Below are 22,814 nucleotides of genomic sequence, written 5' to 3' on the forward strand. Positions count from 1 at the left end.
AAATGACTTCAGGGTATAGTGTTTTGAAGTTGTGTTGATTATTAAATAACAGGAGAAGGCAAGGAAGTTTCTCCTTTTGAAATCCTAAATCGAAGCCTATTCAATTAAAATGAAGCAAAATTACCCAAGTTGTTACAGAAAAAAAAACCTACATGAAGAAAAAGTGTAAATTAAAGCCTTCAAATTGAACTCAGGATTGATTTGCATTTATTTTCTTAACAAACAATGACACAGTTTGATCTCTTACACAATTTGTTCGAGACAACTTGAATGGCAGGAGTTGAACGCAGCTCTGCTGTCCCCTGAAAGTTACAGCTATGAGCACTTCCTGATTAAATTAAGGTTTTACTCTGCACTCTCAGATTCTCCTTTCCAGACTAATTTGTTTTACAAGAAACAATTTCACCCACTGGTGAGCCATACTGCCAAGGAATGCAAACTCATAGCACACTGAGGGCATGACAAGAGACTTGCCCTGCAGAGCTCCAGAGGGAGGAAAACTACTACTGAAATAAGAATTTGCATGTGTGACTACACATGCCCATTTGGGACAGAATGAACTCTTGCTTTTTTCTGCTGCTCAGGGCCTTTCTGTTGAAGCTTTTTAATTGTGCATCACAGCACAATCTTCAGAATACAGAATACGCTTAGTAGCTTGGTTTGAATTTCTGGCTAAGGGTTAGCAGTGCATAGAAGTAGGACAAGAGCCAACAGGCATGAACGGAAATCAGGGACATTCAGACTGGATATAAGGAGAAACATTTTCATGAAGAGAACAGTCCAGCAGGACAACATCTGACCCAGAGAAGCTGGGCAGTCTCTTTTGGAGAAAACTCAGTGTTTTTCAAGACCAGAGTGGATAAAGCCTTGAACAACCTGGTCTGACTTCACATCTGGCCTTGCTTCAAGCAGAGGACTGAACCAAAGGCCATTCAAGATCCCTTCTGACTTGAATTAATTCATCCAGCAACCCTCTAGGAAGGAAGCTCCCCATGCATCCCACTAATCCATGGGAAACACCAGCCCTGTAGTATCCTCAGCCCCGTAGGTAGTTAGAGAACAGGAAAGTGAAAGCTTTGATGAAGTTGAACTCCACTGCCATAAGAATCATGGGCCCTCAGTGGCTTTCTCTCTTTTTTCCCCACTGTTCATCAAGAGTGCACTACAGAGTGTGCATGTTCAGCAGAAAAGTTGAGGGCATGGGGGGAGGAGAAGAGAAGATGAGCAAGATCGATTTTTACATCTTTATGCTTTCCTGTGGCTGATAAAATATTGCTCTTCTCAGAAGATACACCAGTAAATTTTCACTTTAGATCTATATATCAGGAAATAAGATTCCCATGACATCCTTTGGAGATTATTCCAGGGCTTAAGAGATTTCATGCCCTAAGAGTTCCCAAAAATACTCTGACTACACGTTTCCTTTGTCAGCCACTATCCTAATATAGTACTAGGTAAGTCCTCTGCCTCCAGGCTATTTACAGAGAAACTCAGAGAACTGAGGACTGGTTTGCCACATAGCCAGTTAGAAAGATCAAGTTCTCCTAATCTTTTCTCACATCCACTCTGACTCCAAAAAGTGTTTGTATTTCTTGCCAAAACATCAGGATGGGTTTCCCTGATGTGGATGAGTTCCCAGTACTGCCTGCAGAATAGCAGGTGCGCTCTCATCTGAGTCAGGGTGAAAATGAGCCCATCCAAGTTCTTTGATTCTTTTGCACACAAACACCACAAACTGCAAGTTTTCTTTTCTACAACAGACTACAACAGCAAGAACTCCAGGAGATCTTGTCTGTGCAGTCTTCATCAGCCTGATTTTCTAACCTCAGTGGAAATAGTTTCAGTCGCCTGTAGGGTCTTGGATCAAGTCCCAAATCTTAAAGAATAAAAGCATGGATAAAATGAGGCATTAACTTCAAATGCAGCTGCCTGGAATTCCTGACCTGAAGGGAGAATGGAACAACATTGAGGGTAGGCAGAAGAGTTTTTTAAATTAAAAATGGGACGAAGAGCATGTTTTAATTTTCTAATTGAAAAAAGTGCTTCGGAAAATATTCTGTGAAACTGTTTTGAATTAACTTATTTATTTGGTTGAAGGAACATTCCACTCACATTCACCAGAAGAATGATGTCTCTACGCAATAGACAACTTCTCAGGCTGCCTTCCTTATAAGTTAAAGAAAACCTAAACAGAAGAATGTGAGGACAGTCAGCCCATTCAGGTATTTCATAAGTATAAAACACCTGAAAGTCTCAGAGTGTGTAACACCTTTATCCCCACTGGGAGAGAGTCAGCTCCTGACTTCTCTAAGCCAAAGCTTTGCTCTGGGGAGCTCCCCAAAAGCTATCAAAGCAAGTATCTTTAGACACTGTTAATAATGCACCAAAACACTTAATTAAATCCCATGTCATACATACACAGCTAGAGGAAAGCCTGGTTGCCTGTGTTATGTGTGCATTATGTTCCTTGGCTGTCATCCAGCCCGCTGTTTTCAGAAACTTACACACTCAGAATTCACCCATATATCCTTCTCATCCACAGAAGGTGTTACAACTGCTCTGTTCTACCATGATAACCTGACACTGACCTCAGCAGGTCTGGTATATCACAAGACTTGTATTCTTTTTCTGGATTGGGTCATTAATTTTTTGCAGTGTGACTAATTCTTCTAAAATCAAAACAGTGTAAGACACACATCAAAGAAAAGCCTTCTCTCTGTCTCCCCAGATGTTTCACTAATGCACAGCCTAGTACAGTTACAGTATGACTAGGAAAAAGAAGGAAAAAGCTCTTTTTCTCGGCTCTTATCTTCAAAATGTTCCAATCAGTAGAGCTGTAGCAGAAGAAAACTTTTTTTAAAAGTAAAAAGTGAATCAAAAAGGACATCTTGCATTTTTAAATAACAAACCAAACAAACATTGCACTGCTTGCTTTGTAAATCCTACAGAAGAGCTCCTCCCTTAGCCGAGGCTGCCTATTTCTTAAAAAACAAAGATACACAGAACTAGCTGCAGGCAATGAAGAATATTAGCATTTGAATTCATGTTTGTATATCCTCTGAAGGAAAAATTCTCTTAAAAGCAACATAAGAACTTCCTGAAATGTATTATGGCAACATTTGAGATTTGAAGATTCTTGATGTCTTTATAGTTCCTTAAAAACAAACTGGGAAATGCTTAAAAAACACCCCACAGATTGCTGCCAATTTCAAAACAGGATGTTTTTGTTTTTGAGGACTGTAATTAGGAACAGTGACCTTGAAAATGTAAACAAACCATCCATTACCTCTTCTCTTCTAATTACTGTTGCAAATATTGTTTTCTCTTTATAAACTTGTCTGTATGAGTGGCTCAGTTTCCATACTCAGGCAAAGACCAGAACTTCCACAGGACTAAATGTGCTAGCACCCAGTGTCACCAGATAGTTCAAGGGAAAAGGAGTGAGGAGGAGAAAGAAAGTACTTGGTATAGGGCTAGGGATTTAAAATCATTGAGGCTGTTATCAGCACACAGAGAAAGCAAGACAGAAAAGACACCCCTACAAGAATTGCATTAGAAGTACTGCTGAAGAAAAAACCTTGGAAAAACAAAAAACTTGGAAAGTGCATGGTCTCCTCAGGCAGCAAGAAGGGAGATCTGGAGCTCTCCCAACACCTAACCCTGCAGTCAGAAACCTGACACCCACGTCCTTCCTTACCTTCTGATGCCCAAATTCATTCAACACTGTGCCCAGCTTCTTTGTGTTGCTGTGAAGTTTATGAGCTGCAATGGCTGGGTTGGGATCCCTCCAGTCAATGGAGAGGCGATGGTACCAGAGGTGCCGGCCCTCCTGAATGTGAGCTGACTTGATGCTGGGGTCGAAGCGATGCACCTCACATCCACTGTTGGCCATGCTGAGCTCAAACTGGTTGTCATCATTGCCTAGCCTATGTAAAAAAAGAAAAAAAGGGGGAAAAAAAAAAAAACAAAGAAAGAAAAAGTAACTATTAATGTGTTGTAGTGCATCTAAACAATGGAGCAAAAAGAACTGTGAGTAGGATGTTCTCAGGATGAACTAACTTAACTCGAAGAAAATTTAAGCTCAATGCAATATTAGAACAAATGGCTCCTTTCTAGGCAAGAACTAAACCACTTTTAGCCAGGCTGATAACTTTCCCAAAGAGCTTTTCCTTAATTCAGAAGATGAAAAACTTCGTACAGAAGTAAATCAAACATTGGAATCTCTGTGCTGTCATTATTGATACTTTATGTTCATATACATTTCTCTATTTTCAATTTACTTTTTTCTTGACAAGTTTACAATACTTTCCTTAGTCCCAGCTGTATAAACTTCCAAAAACCAAGCAATAAGCAGAAGAGAAAATACATTTAAAATTTATGCAACACCACTTTGCAAAAATCTGGCATGTTTCACACCACATCTGTCCCCTGTTACAAGCATGACCCACAGTGACCACCAGTATGGACAAGACACAAGAACCAAATGCCACTCTTTCTCTGTGGGCAGGAAGACACAGATTTAAAAAAGCGTATTTAAAAATAGGCACTTTACAATAGCATCAGAGTTGTTACATAAACTTGAGAGAAAGATTGCTGCTAATTTAGTGAATATCCCAAAGAAGAAGAAAAATTAATAGCCTCATTGTACATTGTCTCAGTCCCTGCCTCTGCGAGAAGATGTGTTTTAAAGGGCTATACCTTATTCCCACCTCCTGCAGCCCAGTAGTTCATACAGGGTGCACTAAAACTAAAAAAATCTGGTATTTACCATTGCAGTCACACATCTGAACCACAGGCCTTCCCTACTCATAAAACAGGATGTTCTCTTCATTCCTACTCCTCCAAGCTTGTTCCAAATGTGATTCAAATCATGTATTAAACATTAAACTTAAACAAAATTAAGCTGTTTGATATACACACACGTAGGGCTGAGAAGAAAATTAAGGTCTTTTTTAATCAGTTGTACTGTAAATTGTACAACTGAGATTATTCACTCCATACTAACAGCATAGCATTTATCTGTTGTGCACAGACCATGACAGGGCAGTACTCTTAGATGTACTGTCAGAGCACCTGCTGCCCTACACCACAGCTACCCTAAGCAATGGTGTGGGCCTGAAATAATTTCGGCTATTTGCATCAATAATGTAAAACATGACACATTTTAAATCACTTTGTGCACTATGGTACAGCGTTATCCCAGCACTGAATGTTCTACATAAATTCCATACAGGTGAGATAAAAGGGATTCAACTCATGAAACAATGCATGGAAGAGCATTTGTTTTGGGAATTACCAATACAGTATGAGACTTGCTGTAACACTGGCTCAGCACACTGTAACAATACCCTAGGAAGTTGTCTTCTCCTCAACCATCTTCTCTTTCCCTGGGAAAACAGGAGGAGATGGGGTGTGCAAAAATAGCCTAGCATGCTTTTAAGTACAGCCCTAATTCACAGGATTCCAACCCATACAGCTGTGTGGGAGGAAAAGAGAGGAGTTTTAATACATTCAACACACATTAGGAAAAAAGTTCAGAAGTTAACCAAGCGAATCAACGTGTTTGTTTGCATGTGGCTTTCTACAGAAGGGACAGTGATGAACAAAGACCAGTGTAATCCCTTAGGAATGAGAAGCTGGCTAAAAATGAACAGCATGGGAATTGTTGAGGACAGTTACAGCATTAGCGATGAGCCCACCAGCGACTGATGGCCACATGTGTCCGTGACACACTTCTAACCATAGCAGCTGGTACAATCCAGAGGGCCAGATGCTTTTGGTGCAGACAAACCTCAGGCTGCCTCCAAACAGATTGCTGCTCATGTGGACTGCAAAGGGAGCTCCACGGTGGTGGAAAACAGGAAAAAAAATACAGATGGGGTAAAGATGGGCATGATCTATCTTCTGGCACTCTAGTTAACAGCTCAAATGTATGCCTGAAGAGAGATCCAGCCAACAACAAATATATAGGAGAGAAAATAAGGTCCTCTCCAAAGGAACTGGTTTGAAAAATGCCTGGCCCACAGTGATCATGTAAAGGGATAATGCAGCATGAAAAAGATAAAAAAATTAGGTCTCCTAAGAAAGATTCAGTTACTTAAAGAAAGACGTGTTACTTAAAAAGGGATCATGGCTTTAAAGGAAGGAGTGGAAGTCACGGAAGACTGGCGAGGCCTTTCCTCACCATCAGGAGAGAGCAGCTGCTGCCTCCATCAACAGCAAAATAAAACATGCCGAAAGAGACTGACCTATTTTTCCCGAAAGGGGGGAAGAGGCAGGCGCTGCCAGCAGCACCCCAGCACCGGGGGCCGCCCCTCGCCGGCTGCGTGCGAGCGCAGGGCAGGCAGGGCTCGCTGGCTCCGCTCCCCGCCGGCAGCGGGGCAGCGACGCTGACCCGGCACACAGCACAGCGGGGAGCGCTCCCTCGGCTCTGCCCTGCTCCCAGGGTTCACAGAGGGTCAGCCGCACAGAGCCTTGCCCTCAGAATAGGCACTGGCTGCAGCTTGCGCTGGATGGAGCATCACACCGGCCCCTGCATCACCCCGGGGCGCAGCGAGCGCCGAGTGGCACAAAAGCCGCTTTGTCTGCTCCGGCACAGCTCTAGTGGCCACCTGTAGCTGATCCAGCCTGAAAACTGCAGGTACTCCAGCTCCCACAGCGACCATAGGACAGAGCTATAAACACATGCAAGTTAAGATCCAGCTTTCCCTCTCTCTGCTCCCCCTCCTCCCCTTGTCTTTTAAAGGAAGATAACTGAGCTCAGCAGCTCGGGAAAAGACGAAGGACCCCCTGCCTGAATCCTAAAGCTCCTACATACACTTTAGGATGCACCTGAAATGGCATTTAAGCTGTATTGCAGCAAGACTCTTTAAACCTCTGCTGCTAAGTTTCTGAAATCCTATTCATTTATGTTATCCCAGCTTGAGTGCCTGCCTGTGGTGTTGTTAACTGATTTAGCTTAATCTAAGCAGATTTAGAACTAATAACTGGAGCTCACTAATGCATATTGCAATTATGTATCACACTGGGAAATCCTGTCCCCGAGGCAAAAATATTGCTGCCTCCCAGTAGTGGAAGCAACTAATACCAATCTAAAGTGATCCCCAGATGTTCCAGACACTGCTCGCTCCCATTCACAAGTAACCTCTTCTACAGCATTCAAGGAGGCAAAGCCTAAGCAGCATGTTTTATTCCAGTTTTAATGATATATGGATTTAATTCAGGATTCCCAGTAACACTCCCAATGAACTTTCACATTTGTCCTTCATCCATCCTCTCTGCAGAGAATGCTCTTCATTGGAAGCAGCTGCTCCCCATTTGCTCTTTATGAAACATATGAGATAACAAAAATGTTTAAAGGGGATTTTTGCCTTAGAACAAAATTACTTTTCTGTCTGTCATAAACTAAAGGAAGTGAGTCTGAGAGAAAGAATTATGCAGTAATGAGCTCCAAAAGTTGCAGAAGTAAACTGGTGAATTTAAGACTGCTTCTCCATAAACTTAAGTATTTCCCTTTTATTTTTTAGCTGTTTCATGTGATGCATCCTGGTTGGTTACTTACTGCATATGTGTATCTGATGATTGATGGCAGAGCCAACATCAGTTTCCATCTCTGCTAAACCCTAGTGTTCGATCACTGCAGAAAATCTGGCACTCATGCTCCCTGGACCATACACAGAACAGCACCACATGTAAAGCACTGGAGCACACACACTAGTGCAGTTCTGTTCAAAACCATGAGCAAAATATCTCAGTGCTGGTCAGCTTGGTGCCTAACCTGCACTTCCTAGCACAGATTAAATCAACTCTGCATTGTACCTACTGGACAACTGGAAAAAAAAATACCATTCTCAACCCACATTTGATTCTTAACAACAGGGAAAAAGGACATCAACACAGGAGCTTAGGTCTAATATTAATGATCATGCAGCTTGAAGGGCAAGGTCTAGGTTAATTCCACTGAACTTTGAGTACTTTGCCAAGACATCTAAAATCAGTGACTTCCTCATCCCAGACTTCCACTATAATCAAAGGAAAGCTATACCTGCCTCCAGAATGCTATTTAGCTTAGCTGATTTTCTGCCTGAATGTGCCTGCCTCTCCCTACTGACTACTAGAAGGGCCCTCAGGCAATAACTCAGTACTACAGTCAGACAATGAAGTCTGGAACTGAGCACGGGTAACACCACGTCTCTCCTAACTTTTATAGGAATGTGAAAAGCTGAGAAGGAAAAAAAAACATGTAAACTTCTATCTTGCATTAATGCCAGGCAAGTATAATTTGAAATACATTGCAATGAACACTCAGAATGTAAGAAGCAGCAGCAGTCAAGAGAAATCCTCTACCTGTATATGTGATTTGTCTCTAAGGGCATGTTCTTGTTCTGCCCCAGAGCACAACAAAACCTGAGAACACCTCTCTCTCAGAAGATCTGGGTCTTTACAACTCAAATAAACTCAATCGAAATGGAAACCCATCCAAATTAACCAAAACCACTCCCTTTGAGTAGAGGGCACCCTGCCTCCCTGCCAGGCTCACTGCAGGTGTTACCTGCCATGTACTAATGGCTGAGAAATGCCAGCCCGGCACAGTTCCTTGTTACCCACCCTTTGTAAACCCACAGCAGCAAAATCACTGGGATAAACTGCACTGGTTCAAGGGAGATGAAGCCTTTCAACACACCTCTAACCTAAAGCTGCCCCGCCCAGGACAGCAAGTACGGTTTTATTGGGCAGCTCTACGTGGTGATCTGCGTGAAATGAGCTCCAGATCCCAACAACTGTTCTCTTAATGCACCCGTGTGCTGATGGTCTGATGCACTCTGAGGACTGACCTCCCTCATCCTCCTGGGAAACAGAATGTTTTATTAGCAGGGAAACAGGCTGCATGTGTGGTTTTGCTGCCTGTGAAAACACTTGTTCTGTGAAGAGTGAAAACTTCACTCTCAAGTGCTGTAAACATCATAAACACTGCAAACATTTCAAAGTAAAGCCACGGATGACTTTATCACTATCACTTTGGCACATGTCACCCCTGAAGTGTTGAGCAAACACACTCTCATGTGGAGATGTACTGTTTTGTCCCAGAGGTAGTTAATGAAATTTTGTAAGTAATCCTGCTGAAATCCTTGGCAGTTATGCAAGTCATCTCTGCTCAAGGAAGATGCTGTAGGCTTCTCAGCTTACCTCTTTGATTTCCATCCTCCTCTACATGAACTACCACTCACAACTCACCATCAAGCAATTTGTTTTCATACCAATATTAGAAAGGCAAAGGAAAATAAAGACTCTCATGGAGAAAGGTATTTTCCCTAAAACTAAAGTTTAAAGAAGCACATCAACACATGATAAACACACCTGAACAAAGTTTATCTTTTAGCAGATAACCTTGCTGCAGCCTGTGTGGTATTTCTAGGGCTTTTTGAAGCTACTTGGCATGAAACAATTTCCTTTCTTTTAAAGAGAGCACTTACCCAAGTGAATAGAGACGGCACTGCTTGTTTCTGATTCGATGGATGAGGCTAAACCTCTCATCAAGACAGATTGACCAAGGTTTTTTTGCGGTTTCAGAGTACCCTTTCAAGCTGTTCAGGTTCATGTGTTCACATGAAATCTGTTGAAATCAAAGGATATTTCATTTTAAGACAGGACTTTTAATTTGTTTTTAATTTGCCCTCTGGGGGAGAAGTAGAAAAGAGAAAAACGTTCATTGGTTTAAATTAAGTCTTATTGGCAGTCTGATACATGGCTGCAAAGATTTGATGATATTTTTTTCCTTGTTTCTCTGTTCCGCATGGTGAAATTTAAGGCTTACATGATTCCCCAGAGAGCAATGCAGTTTGAAAAGCAAATAATTAAGCATTAGTACTATACCCAAATTCTTTTTTTTTTTCCATGAGGAAAAGATGTTTCAGCAATTACATGTTTGATTTTTTTTTCTTTTCAGACCTTGGAGTGGATTCTGTATCCTCAATAATGTTAAAATCAAGACTGTAATTATGAAGTTGTAATGTCTCTGCAATGTGTACCTTACCCAGAATGTCCTGGATCTCAGCTCCAGAAGGGATTTAATCATTACCCCAACACATACCCTCTCCAACAACAAAGGGATTTAGGCAAGTGCTAACTAACAGAGGATCATAGCATGTGGGTCTATGCTGAGCTGGCTTGGACATCTAGAGTTTAAAGCCAGGATAAAAACCCTGTAAAAGAAGAGGTAGAGACCCTTCAGGGAGGAACACCCTAACTCAAAGCCCTTATACAGACCAAGCAAGCAAAGACTGAAAATGCACTGGTTTCATCAGAAACCTGGACGTGTCAAAAATCAGTGAGGGGTGAAGTCAGCTTTGCCAGCAGCTGAGCAGCAGCCTGGAGCAGCCAGACCCACAGTGAGCCAGCAAAGCCATGGCCCTGTGAGTGACACCTTACAGAGGAGCCCTGCCTGCAGCACCAGCTCTGCCTGTCCATCCAGCAGCTCAGGCCACCACATTCCACTCCACCTTCTTCCTCCAAATCCACTCTGGAAAAGGCAGGCACAGAGCTGGAGAGTGCTGCACACTTTCCAGAACACAGGAGACAGAGCACAGCAGCCGATGGAGAGCTGGCACAATTTGTATGGCTCTCGCCATAGCAGTGATTAAGAGGCAAGGGGAAGCAGAAGGAAGCACCAAAGCTCTGGCTACTTCTGCCCAGAAAAGGCTGCACTGCTCTGCACCAGCATCAGCATCCACAGTTTGCTCTTGAAGGGCTTCTCAAACCACACAGCCCAGCCATCAGTCAGGGGTTGCAGGGCACAGGTTGCAATCATGCAGATAAGAAAGCAAAGACTGAGAAGAGCTGCAGGAATCTAGCTGAGCCATCATGATGAAAAGTTGTTCTTTGGGCTCAGTACCAGCCCTAGATGCAAGGCTGTTTTCTGCACTGTCGGAAAGGCAGCAACTAAAATGGTGGAAAGGACAAAACCAGGTTAAATATCAGTCCTGAACAGACTGTTCTCATCTTGCTCCTTTCCTTCATCTATAGCAGACTGCATAGGTTCAGTTCTCAGTCTTAGCCAAACTAAAAGCAGAGCTCTGGTCCCACCTGGAACCACAGAAATGAAACAATTTTATACAGGGGTGAGAGTAAAACCTGGAACCCAATCTTTAATGTGTCAGGCACTCTCCACCATGTACCTTATAATAAGTAAATAAAGCTCTCATTCTTTAAAAAGTGTATGCTCTGAAAGGTCATTACCTGGAGCTTTACATTCAAAGAGCTGCACACTGCATCACCATGTCCCTGCTCCTGCTTGGCTCATAATTCCCATGGAAAATTCATAAAAGCAAATACAGCATCTCTTCATGCTGTTCCTAGGATTCACTAAGTTTAAGTAATGATTTGCACTGCACCCCACTACCCACTTCCCTTCAGTCACATAACAATCAAGGAATAAAAGGCACTGCAATAATAAGCACTAATTTAAGACACAGAAGAATAATGTACTCTCTACAGAAAACTAAGATTCTGCAATGCTGCCACTTAATTGACTCATGGCATCATGAGCAATTACAACAGTCAGAGTTTGAAGCAATTTTAACAGCTCTTGCTACTGAATAGCTCTTGCTATCAAAAAGCCCTAAAAAACAACAACAAAAAAAAAAAAAAATCCAAGTGAAAGTCAAACCCTGAACCTGCCTTCAGCACCATCATCAGTCTGTTGCTTGATTTACTGATGCACTGAGCTCACACCCTGTCCTGGGCTTCTGCTCACTCCTATCATACAAACAACAGCACAAGAAAGATGCTTCTCCTGATCATGAAATACTAGCACTGAAAATGCTTTTTCTGGCCACACCTTGACCCTGATGACATGGCACCTTCCTGCTCCAGCAGTTTGAGCCATTCTAAGCTAATGGCATGGGGCTGAACTTAGGCACAGTAATTAGTAGACAATTGCTCAGCAAACAAGGAAAATGACATCCCATGCTTATCTACATAAGCAGGATGCTATTTTCAGAAGTGCTCATACCAGTCATGCTGTTATCCCATCAGTTATTCATCTTGTAACATCTGCCAGGACAGGATTCCTCTCCTTTTTTGTCTTCACTTATGCTTATTCCCCCAACCAGGGTCAGTTACTCTGGGAATGAAACTTCTCGCTGAGTGTGTCAAAAGGAATAAACTCTCTGTTAATTGGTGTCCTTGTAGTCTTTGACCCAACTAGTGGAGTTTAGCAGCATCTGCCACTGTTTATTAAGTCACTGAGATGAAGGATGCCTTCAAACTTAATACATCTGCCACAGTCTAAACTTCCGTACAACAAAACAAGCAGTTCTACACACATCTCTTGCTGTCCCCTCATGCATCACCTTGCGCCCTGCCCTCTCAGTGCTGGCATGAGTGGCAGCAGAGATGACATTTTATTGAGAATTTAGCCAGGGGTACCTGGCTGGAGAATACATGAACACCCTGCTATCCTCTTTTATAGAGGTGTTTCAAATTAATCTCAGCCTTGAAAGCACTGCATTAACAAAGAATTTCATACATGAATGACATTTCAGCGATGTTGGCACCTGGGGCTTTTTGCTGTTCTTCAGTGTAAGTAATGATGCTGTCAACTCTGTATTCAAGGGTCAATTGCTGACAGACCTGGGCACCAAAAGCAGCTGCCCTGTTGGAATTGTGAGCATCCAGCACCTTTTCCATTTTTTTATTACAGGAAATGCACATGCAAATGTTGTTATGCGTAAGTGATGGCTCTGTTAAGACATGATGGCCCAATTTCCATGTATGCTGAATGCTGGAAGTATCCATCAAAACAATCTGTTTTTGGAAATGCCATATTTCAAAAAGCATATAAACCCACTAATTTCCATGGCCATCATTTTTTGTTTTGAAAATATCAATATTCTGTTTGTATCATTGAAACAACTTGTCTAAGTTAAGGTCTGATGCCATGTTCTCATTTTACTGGGAACCTCAAATACCTCCTTTTGAAGTAAAATGAGCCTGGTTATCATATTATTATTGAGAGGTGGAGCGGTTGAATACACTCCCTTGATACAGAGTGCTCTGTATTTTTCCATCTGAGAGGGGAGAGAAAGCGAGAGAGAAACACCACATCTAGAATTTCAATCATATAATACTCTGGTCAGGACACAAACCCATTTGGAAATAAATAACATAGAAATAATGCATTCTTTCTAACTTGTATTTTGACCTTTATATTTGTGTTGACCATCAGTGCTAGGTTAAGCAACTTTAGAAATAAATCAGTTTCAAAAAAGTTGGGTGTGAGGTTAATTCCTTAGATATGAGGGAACAATCTGTGCCAGGCAAAGTGTTTTCTAAATGGAGACTGAAACAAAAAACCTACCTGAGTAGTGCTAATGTATTTTAGGAACCTTGAGGCCTCATAGTTGAGGGAAGGGGTTGGACTTGCCCATGGTTGTAGTTCAATGTGCCATCTTACAGTCTGTAAAACAAAGCAAACCAAAAAACACCTTAAAGGCAGTGCAAACATAAATGACAAGGGCTGATAGACTAAGGAGATTTCATTTCAAACTGAAAGAGTTTCCTGGGGGCTTGTGTACACATGAAAAACATTTCAGAATAAAGCAAGGTTTCAATAACAGTGAAAAAGCATCTAAATATGATTTATAATGATCAGCTTTGGAAGCAGGTGTAGGTAATGCAGAAAGTGTTCCTCATCCAGGATACATGTGTTAACCCAGTTATCCTAGGATACCCAAGTAAGCTGTGAGAAATGCATAAAGAAAAGCAAGATCTAAATAACCACATTGTACAGCAAAACATCTGAAAACAGCGATATCATTTTAATTTCATATCCATCAGGTTTCTCTGCTTGAATGTCCACTGGAACAAAAATTTGGATTGCAAACACTAATCACCAAAGGAAACCCCTGCAAGCAAACTGTTTTCTTTTTTAAGATCTAGATTTTATTGAAAAACAAGCTTCTTGTAGGCTTTGAGAAAAGTCCTGGTCCTCTCCCATGCTTGCCTGACAGGTATACCAGAGTCATTTGTTTCCCTGAAAAAATATAAGTGTGACTGCCTGTAGCCCTACCACTCCTCATTTTCATAGTCCCAAGGAAGTAACTTTGGTGGGTGCTCCCTCAGCTCTGAACCTCGGGGATCCTGTCAGCTTTTCCAGAAACACTTCCCACATAGACAGAGCGGGACAGAAAAGGTCTTTCAGACACATGCTTGCAGAGCAACAGCGCTCTGCACTCCCATCTGCGCCACCTTCTCCAAATTCTGCCCGCTGTCATGCCGGGAAGTTTAGACTTGTCATCTCTTGCCCTCAAGTAGATAAAAATACAAGCACGGTGTTAAGCTGTACTAAATCAAGATTGATTCCTCATGGCTTTTCATCTTCAGGCGCCATAACTCACTTCTACGGTTGGGCAGGTAGTATCAAGCTTCCCTTTAATCATCCTCAATTAACTAAGCTTCCATAATGGACAGGATGGGGTTTCTCCTTGTGAGAAACGAGCTTCACATATTTTTATATAGAATTTAAAAATTTAATAGAAATACAATTAGGAGATAAAAATAAAGTATACAGATACGGCTGTGTGTCTCTGCATTCAGCCAAGAGAGTACCCCTTACTAACAAAGGATTGTTCCTTAAAAGCAGAACCCTACTACATATCCATAAATTCTCATACATGATTCAAACATTCTCCTTAAGTTTTGGATGTTTCTTTTTTCAGTTTTTGACTCGCCCCCTTCTCAATAAATCAATCTTCTAGGCTCTATGGAGTTTTACATTCCCTGATAACAGAAATGCAATAAATTCCTCCCCCAGAGCTCTGGTCACTGCTGTCTTCATCTGGATAAGATAATCTAAGAATGGAGGGGGGTCTCTATCTTTTTCAGTCCCTGGGTTATATAAACAAAAATAGTTTTTGCTTTAATATTATGCCATAGCTCAACATATATGTATATTATACTACTATTTCAATGTTTCATCAATAACAGAAGGAACTATGTTAATACAACAAAGTTTTCTAACTTTATACATATAACACTCATTTTAATATTTGTGAAAAGCCAATAATATAATATGTATCTATAACATCCTGCAAAGGCTCATGCTGGCATTCAATAAAATACAATCAGAAACCCCACTCTTGATTCCCACAGGACTGTATTTCAGATGAAGCCCTGGAAAACTTGTAGGAGATAGCAATTAGCTGGAGAGGATGGAGGCAGACAAGTGAGGGGAGGCACTGAGCCCCCAGACAGGACTGGTCTGTGGCACCAGGAGAAGAGCCAGTATAGTGACAGCAGGGATCCTCTGATGCCAGAGAGGAATGCAGGAAAGAGAAGGTAAAATTAGAAAAGATTATTAAAGAGGACCACCAGACCAGACGGCTGCTGCCTTGAGCTGATATCATGAATTGATATTTTTGCAGTGTAAGTAAACACAGTCTACAGTGAATGTGAGCCAGGAGGTCTGTATGAGGTTTATTGTTCCTTCAGGGGTTATTTTTCAGATTTGCTGTGGGTTTTGGGTTTGTTTTGTTTTTTTTTTAACTGTAAAGAGATGCTGAAAAGGATATCGAGATTTTATTTTTTCTCCCCTAGAAACAGACAAAAGTAACATTTCTCAACCTGAAACTTCCTGCCTGCAGCAACCTTTGACTCCCATACTCTGCACAGCATGAGCCTGGAAGCAAGCTAGCAAGCCAGCTCTGCAGCAGCATGTTCCCCTGACCTCTGCTTGCAGCAGGCAGCCTGCAAACAGGGAACAGCAGGAGGATAGGTGCACACCAGGGAGGGAAATGCGTGTAATCTTTCAGAATGAGTCACAGTTCACACGCCTGAATAACATTTGCAATGACAGGAATGCTGCTGTTTCAACAGGCTTGAAAGCTGAAATGAAAATGAAGACTGACAATCGTTTTCAGGGGGAAAAAATTAGGAAAAAACCAAACCAAACAATAAAAAACCAAACAAACAAAAAAACCAAAACAAACAAACAAAAATACAAAACACCAGCCACCCAGATACCCACACATCTGTGCCCAGTTATTCTGAAATCTATTTGTGTGAGAGGTAGCTCATTAAGTAGAGGAATTGCAGGGTGGCCATTGTGGACTATTCAGCAAGAATTCCTTCTGTACAGAGTTGACAGGGAAGAAAAAAAAATCTCTATAATGAACCACATGAATGAGGTTCTTTTTCAGCAGAGTGCAATGTCCAAGAGCCACTGCAGCTTACACTCAAGTTCTTAAAATCCTGAAGACATAAACTGCCTTCCCACTGGCTCCAAAGTATTGATAAACACATGAAAATTAAATAAAAACCTCAATGACTTACCAATGCAGTTTCACTAAAAAATAGGGGGAAAAAAAAGGAAAAACAGAAAGAGATCAAGCTTTTGTATAGTTCTTTAAATTTAGGAGCAGTACCTAAACACTACTTTTGTGACAGAGATCAGACCCGAGGCTCCTGTTTGATGGCAATGCTTTTGGATAGCTTCCCAAACTTCACACTTGGGCCCTGGCTCCTTAGGAAGCAACAGCCTATTTCCATTCACTAACGAACACACAAGAGAGTCCTGTTCCTAAAACCTCCTAAACACCCCTACAGGGTACCTCAATAGCTGCCTTACAATAAGATTCACAGACAATGGATGGGGGTGAAAATCCAACACATCTCTCAGACCGGGTGCACCCTGCCAGAGGGTTACAAATGTCAGTGATGTCTTTTAGGTACGTTCAGGAATACAAAATATCCTCCTGAAAGAGCTGTTCCATAGGTACATTGGCAGCCCTTGTTTATAATTTTCCAGGGAATTTTCAGCCTGGATCACAATGTTTCCATGTACACTTTCTCAAATAAACTCTATAGATGCTTTGTGAAAATCAGGTTTATACCTGATAAAAAAAGGATCCTTATTTGAGGACATGTTGCCCTGAAAATTGAAGCCTTCTGATAATGTTTTCACAGTTTTAGCTACTTTCCCATGGAAGTCCTGTAAACATAAATTGTTTATTACATTCCTTCTAAGAAACATCTTTTGAAGGACATTTCGCATGACCAGTGTGCTTGGGAGGGTGGTAACTTAATAATCCAATCCCTGGTCATTGTCAAGAATCTATAAATACTGGAGTCAGAGAATAAAAGGACTGACTTTTGTTCTGACACTGAGAGTGGTCGTGTGAATCATTTTGTGTCCTTTAGCGACAGGAGGTTTCTTCTCTCTTGCCTTTGCAATTTTATTTACTCAGAGCAAACCTGACTGTGGCATCATGATTTGGATTTTCTCACTGGTATCGCAGAAATCTCTAGAATGACTGAGAGCAGGTCTCTGTGGCTGCTGAACAAACAGCCTGAGGAGCAGCTCCTTTCATAGAGGGCTTTGCAGCAAGAGAAGCAGAGGAGCTACTACAGCCCAGATTATACAGCTCTGGATATGAAATTCAGCCAGACCTCCCCAAGGCTGCCCAGGAGGAGCCAGAAAATGGGTTCAGACAATCTGCATTTTTGCCTCTCACCATGGGTGTGCTCTCTCTCTAAGGACCCATCCAACCAGACACCACGACTGTGTTTCCCCGTCATCACCATACCCATATTCCACAATATAAAGAGATAACAGTACCTGGAAAGTTACAATGCCTCTTAAAAAATATACTCAATATCTTGAACTATCCCTCTGTATATTGCTTCACTTTAATTGAAATTAACATTGTAAGAAAAATCAATCTTCAGGAAGACTTTATCACAAGCACTGCTCAGACACTGACTTCAGCTACTCCTGAAGGGTAATGTGTTTCCAGAAACTGTTATTCAGAGTGGTGCCTAAATTTTCACAACATGAGATAACCACAGAGAAAAGAAAATCTTAAAACAATGCCATTGCTTTGTTAAGAAAACTAGGACGCACTTGAAGGTCTGATCTTTCTTCCAGGTATTTCAACCTTAAGGATAAGGACTAATGTTTCCTTCAGACCAATCTGACAGTAATCTGCAGAGACTTCTCTCTGGAGACCACTTTTTCCTAGATTTGTTTTTTTCCCTCATAGCCATCTGTGGTAGTCATTTGATAATCCCTTAATAACCCCCAGTATATATGTGATATACTTTTAAAGGATTGTCATTTAAAATCTGCCCTAGAAATCTGCAATCACAATATAAAATTAAAATCAAAATGTGCAAAGGGCTCACAAACCAGCAGGTCTAAAATTGTACTTCTGACAAATGTTTGGCTTTTCCAGACTAAGCTTACACAAAAATCTTTAAATTCTTTCCAGACCAATTCTAGTTTTAGTGCAGTAATTAAAAAAAACCCAACGCCTTCCTTCCCTTCTGCTTACATTTGAAAGGGAATTAGTAAGCTTTTCATAAATTTCCATATTTTTTAACTCAGTAGCTGTTTTCTCCCCCTTTTAATCTCCTTCTTTTTTAGCATCCAATTAAAATACATAAATATATTAGCCATTTTTGTAAACAAAAATTCGGGAATCCCATTGCCCTGCCAAGCAGTCTGTTGCTTCCAAAGAAGAAACTAAAGACTTGTCAATATATACACAGATGTCTTAAACAAATCCTCCGATTAAATCGTGCAACAATTTAATTTTTTACATCTGAGGCAAGACCAAATGTCCATGGACATCATTTGCGGCAATAAATTCCATCAAGAACCATAAATATTTGCTAGCCATAGATACAAATGACACACACATCTTTAATTATTCTGTCTGTACCCTGTGTACAACCACACTCAGCAGAACAGAACCTTCTCATGGGTGAAGTTTTGCAGGGGTTTTATCAGTTCGAAAGGCAATGCATGGGATTCAGATTCAGATTGCAAAACTTCAGACATCTACATGGCAAATTTATTAGATTGTACTCCTGAAGGCTCGCTCTTGTAAGAACAGATTGCTCCCAAATACAACTTACAGAGCTTGGACAAAATTTTATTTGTGGTCCCTCTCAAGCACCTGAGGCCCTAAACCTATTAGGTTGTTGTGGTCTTACTGTTTGGGGTTTTCCCCTCAATTCAGATGCACTCTAAACAGCAAAAGCTGCGTGCTGCAGCCCACACAAGCCCTGGCTTTGCAGGACCCGCCAACGCGGGACACGCGAGCAGCGCGAAGCCTGCTAAGGGCACTGGGAGGGCTGCTGAGGGTGAAGCAGCCAAACCTGGCACCCTGCTCCTCTTGCTGACAGCACAGAGCAGCTCCAGCAGTAAAGAGTCCCTGGAGAATGCCCACATTTCGTTTCAGAGGCAATTAGCCGGGTGACTCGCAGGGAGAGCCAGGAGGGAAGAAACACTCGTGCTTGCAGCCAGCCATCAACGAAGCTGCCACAGTAGGATGGGGAGCTAAGTCATTTGACAAGACAGATGAGGCAGACAGGATCTTTAAGGGAATGATTCATCTCACTAGAGAGTAGACATGTAAAATATGTAAGGTGAGTCAAGCACTGGAAAAGTCCATGTCTCTCCATGACCTGCAAAGGAAGCCTGAAGGATGGGCTCAGGAACACACCACAGACTCTCAACATCACAGAAGAGAACCCCCAGATCAGACATTCACACACCCCATGCTCCAGAAAAACATGTATTTTAGGGGGCTGAGCCTACCCTTTCAGCTGTGAGCCTAAAGCAACATTTATCTGAACTTCATTCTTCAGCAGGGTTGAATAATTCCAAATGTTTTATGTCTGGAGCAGCAGTATGTGGCACAAGTGTAACAAACTCCACCTCAAAGCAGAGGTATCAGTAGGAAGGAAGAAGTATGCCTTCAACCTTGGCACAGACCTCCTTGAGAAAGGTCAATTCATACAGTCCCCTTTAGCTAAATGTAACCAGCACCACGAGGGCTCACAAGACACACTCATAAAAACCTGCTACCTTACATCCTTAATTTAGGAGTAGCAGGGACACACTTACATAAATTCAGTAAGCTGTAATTTAAAACACAGACTTACAAAGTGACTGACTCATATTTAAAGCTTTGAGTGAATTTCCAACACAACTGGCTTTATAGATCTTCCATCCCTACACGTCTGAACTGTTTCTTTCCTTTCTTTTCTCTCTCATATTACTATTATTTTTTTTTTCTTTGCAGTTTGGCTTTCTTAAACATATGAGGTTTTCTTTTAAGAAACCATAGTGCAAAACTTGCTAATACACTCCTCCTCTCCATGTGTGTGCTTGTACCAAGAGAAAAGCAGTGGGTTCTCTCTGAGGCATCAGGCATTGAGGGAATCACAGGGAAAAGCAGCTGATACTTAGTCCTGCAGCCACTTAAACTGAGAATTTCCACTCCAACAGTGAAACTTCCACACATTGCACATGATAAACTGGGGGGGGGGGGGGGGGGGGATTAAAAAATTAATACAGGAAATCCTTCTATATCTCCATGTTTCTACTTTTCTGAGTTTATCTAAGACAGAGACATCTCTGACACAACCACACACATGTACACAAGCCTTCTCCATACCCAGTCACCACTGGATTGCTCTGTCCTCTGCATGCAGTTGAGCACTGGTGCAGTGCAATGAGCAGGCCACAAAGGGAGTCCCTCTCACAGGCAAACTCAAGCTAAAAAATCTGCAGCGTGTTACAGAATCACAGAATGGTCTGGGTTGGAAAGGACCTGTAAATATCACCCAGTACAACCCACTTCAGTGGGGCACACATTACACTAGGTCAGGTTGCCCAAAATAAACAGTATCACCCCTAGTACAGACCCTTGATGGACACCACTGGTTCCTGGTTGTCATTTAGACACTGAGCCACTGACTATAACCAGCTCCTTACCCATCTATCAGTCCATCCATCACATCAATGTATTTCCAATTCAGATGTAGCCATGTTGGCTGTCCCTAAACAATTTCCTGTCCTCAGCATGTTTTAACGTGTCTTCCAGGAGAATCCAGGCCATGATCTTATCCAAAGATTTGATGTTGGAACAATAGGCTGAGGAACAATAGCTTTGTGCCAAGATAAGCAAGCAACGTGTCACAAATACAGTCCAGCTTTCCCACGCAGGAAGGGTGCTCAGGAAAGTAAATCCTGCCTATGGAAACCAGTTGCATGGTAAGAGTGTTTTCTGCATTAATGAGTGTGTGTCTTAAATTTAAATGGGTTTCCAACATGAGCTGTATATGGAGAATTCTATGTCTGGACTTGTGTGCTTTATTTTATGGAAGAGGGAATGTCTAGGATGCACTTAAGTCTCCCCTAGCTCTTCACTCTCTGTGCATCATCTTTTCCAAGTCTCTGCAGTGCAGCACACATTTGTCTGCCTGGGAGCAGGATGTGAGTGCGGCAAGAGTCAACTCAGGAAGCTCCAAACATCACCCAGAGGGCTCCACTTAAAAGCAGTTTATCAGCACTTGCTTCACAAGGCTGCAGTTTTCACCAGTAAGTAAAACTCTAAGGCTTAACAGGGAAAAGGGAAAAAGGTGAAGTTTTACACTGAAATGAAGAAAACTATTTTCAGACTTCAATTCTCATTAGAAAAGCTTTGAGTCACTGTATGGTGACTGAAACCAAGAGTCTTTACTCTTGCAGAGCAAATCAGTCTGAACATGAATACATAACAACCCCTGAAAAGGCAGCAATCACCAAGCATTTCACCTCTGCTTTCCTTTTGTTAACACTGATGTTTATTTTCTGCTCCTTTTGCTTCTCATTTCCCATCTGATGGTGTGAAATTGAGCCACCCGAATACAAATTACTGCTCTGGGGGGAACTGCTGCCCTTACCTGCAGGCAAGCTGCACTAGCGACCTGCATGCAAAACACCAACAACTTGGATGCCCTGGGAGGTTCTGCATTTCACACATAAAGCCCACACACAAGCTCCCTCCAACTCTACTTTCAGGTTTGTGTCTTTTCCCTTAAATAATGCTTTTCTCATAAGAAAAGCAGCCACAGAAAAAAAAAAGGATGCCCGCCATTGACTACAAGTGACAGAATTTACATCACTTTGAGAATCAAGAAATCGATTTGGTGAAATAAAGAGCAGCTTCCAAAATTAAAACGAGGAAGCCAGATCGGTTGGGGAATTTAGGTGACTAATGCTCCAATGAATTCAAATAGTAACCCTGAATTCCCCAGGGAAGGGTATTGGGAATTCACTTGCCAGGTTTACATTAGCTGCTGTGGACACCCCTGTAAATTCACCATCACCCTGAGTGCAGGTTTGGGACTCACAGGAAGAAGGGTTTCAGAAGACTTGCCAAAATATTAATTTGTAGGTATTTATGAATTCAGAAAGCATTACATCTCATTCATAATTGACACAGCATAACTACTACTCCTCATTACTTCTGAGGGATAAATCCACTGCAGCCAAAGGATCTGGGGGCTGCAGGGGTAGGAAAGGGCAATGCTGCACTGGGGAACCTCTCCTCAGACATTCAAAGGTCACCAAAGACTAACAGCTCTGCTACTGGGAATCCCAGCAACATATGGGAGAAATACACTTTTATTAAAAGAGAGATTGATTTTACTCTAAGAGACAGCTTTGAAAATAGCCAAGTAAGATTTCTTCACTGTGGTTCTAAAATAAAATAAATAAATGGGGCAGCAGCATTCCAGTGCTATCCAGAGGCTGACAGCATGATAATATATCTAATGGAGATAAAACCAGGAGCCAGAACAGATTGAAATTTATTGAAGTAAATTCTCAAAACTGCTTAGGCAGCTCAATCAGCTGAATTCTTTCCAGTGCCCATATGCCTTTGCCAACACTTAAGGATAACAGCAAGAAACAGATACAGCAACTACTGGTCACTGCTTGTCAAATTCAGTTTCTGCTAAGCAGAAGCAAGACTGTGGTTTCA

General features: G+C 41.8%; 1 protein-coding gene across 2 annotated transcripts in view; it reads right to left on the minus strand.

The window, feature by feature from the left end:
- Nucleotides 1–22,814, minus strand: part of METTL24 (methyltransferase like 24) — a 67,553-nt gene that overhangs the window by 13,495 nt on the left and 31,244 nt on the right. For both annotated transcript variants that reach the window (XM_058834920.1, XM_058834919.1), the window contains exons 2-4: nt 13,358–13,456; nt 9,474–9,613; nt 3,698–3,926 (exon numbers count right to left, since the gene is read on the minus strand). In XM_058834920.1, the coding sequence (XP_058690903.1) occupies nt 3,698–3,926; nt 9,474–9,598 (354 nt within the window). In that variant the 5' untranslated portion in view covers nt 9,599–9,613; nt 13,358–13,456. The remainder of the gene's footprint in view (nt 1–3,697; nt 3,927–9,473; nt 9,614–13,357; nt 13,457–22,814) is intronic.

This window comes from Poecile atricapillus, chromosome 3, assembly GCF_030490865.1.
Source record: "Poecile atricapillus isolate bPoeAtr1 chromosome 3, bPoeAtr1.hap1, whole genome shotgun sequence".
NCBI classification, from domain to species: Eukaryota; Metazoa; Chordata; class Aves; order Passeriformes; family Paridae; genus Poecile; species Poecile atricapillus.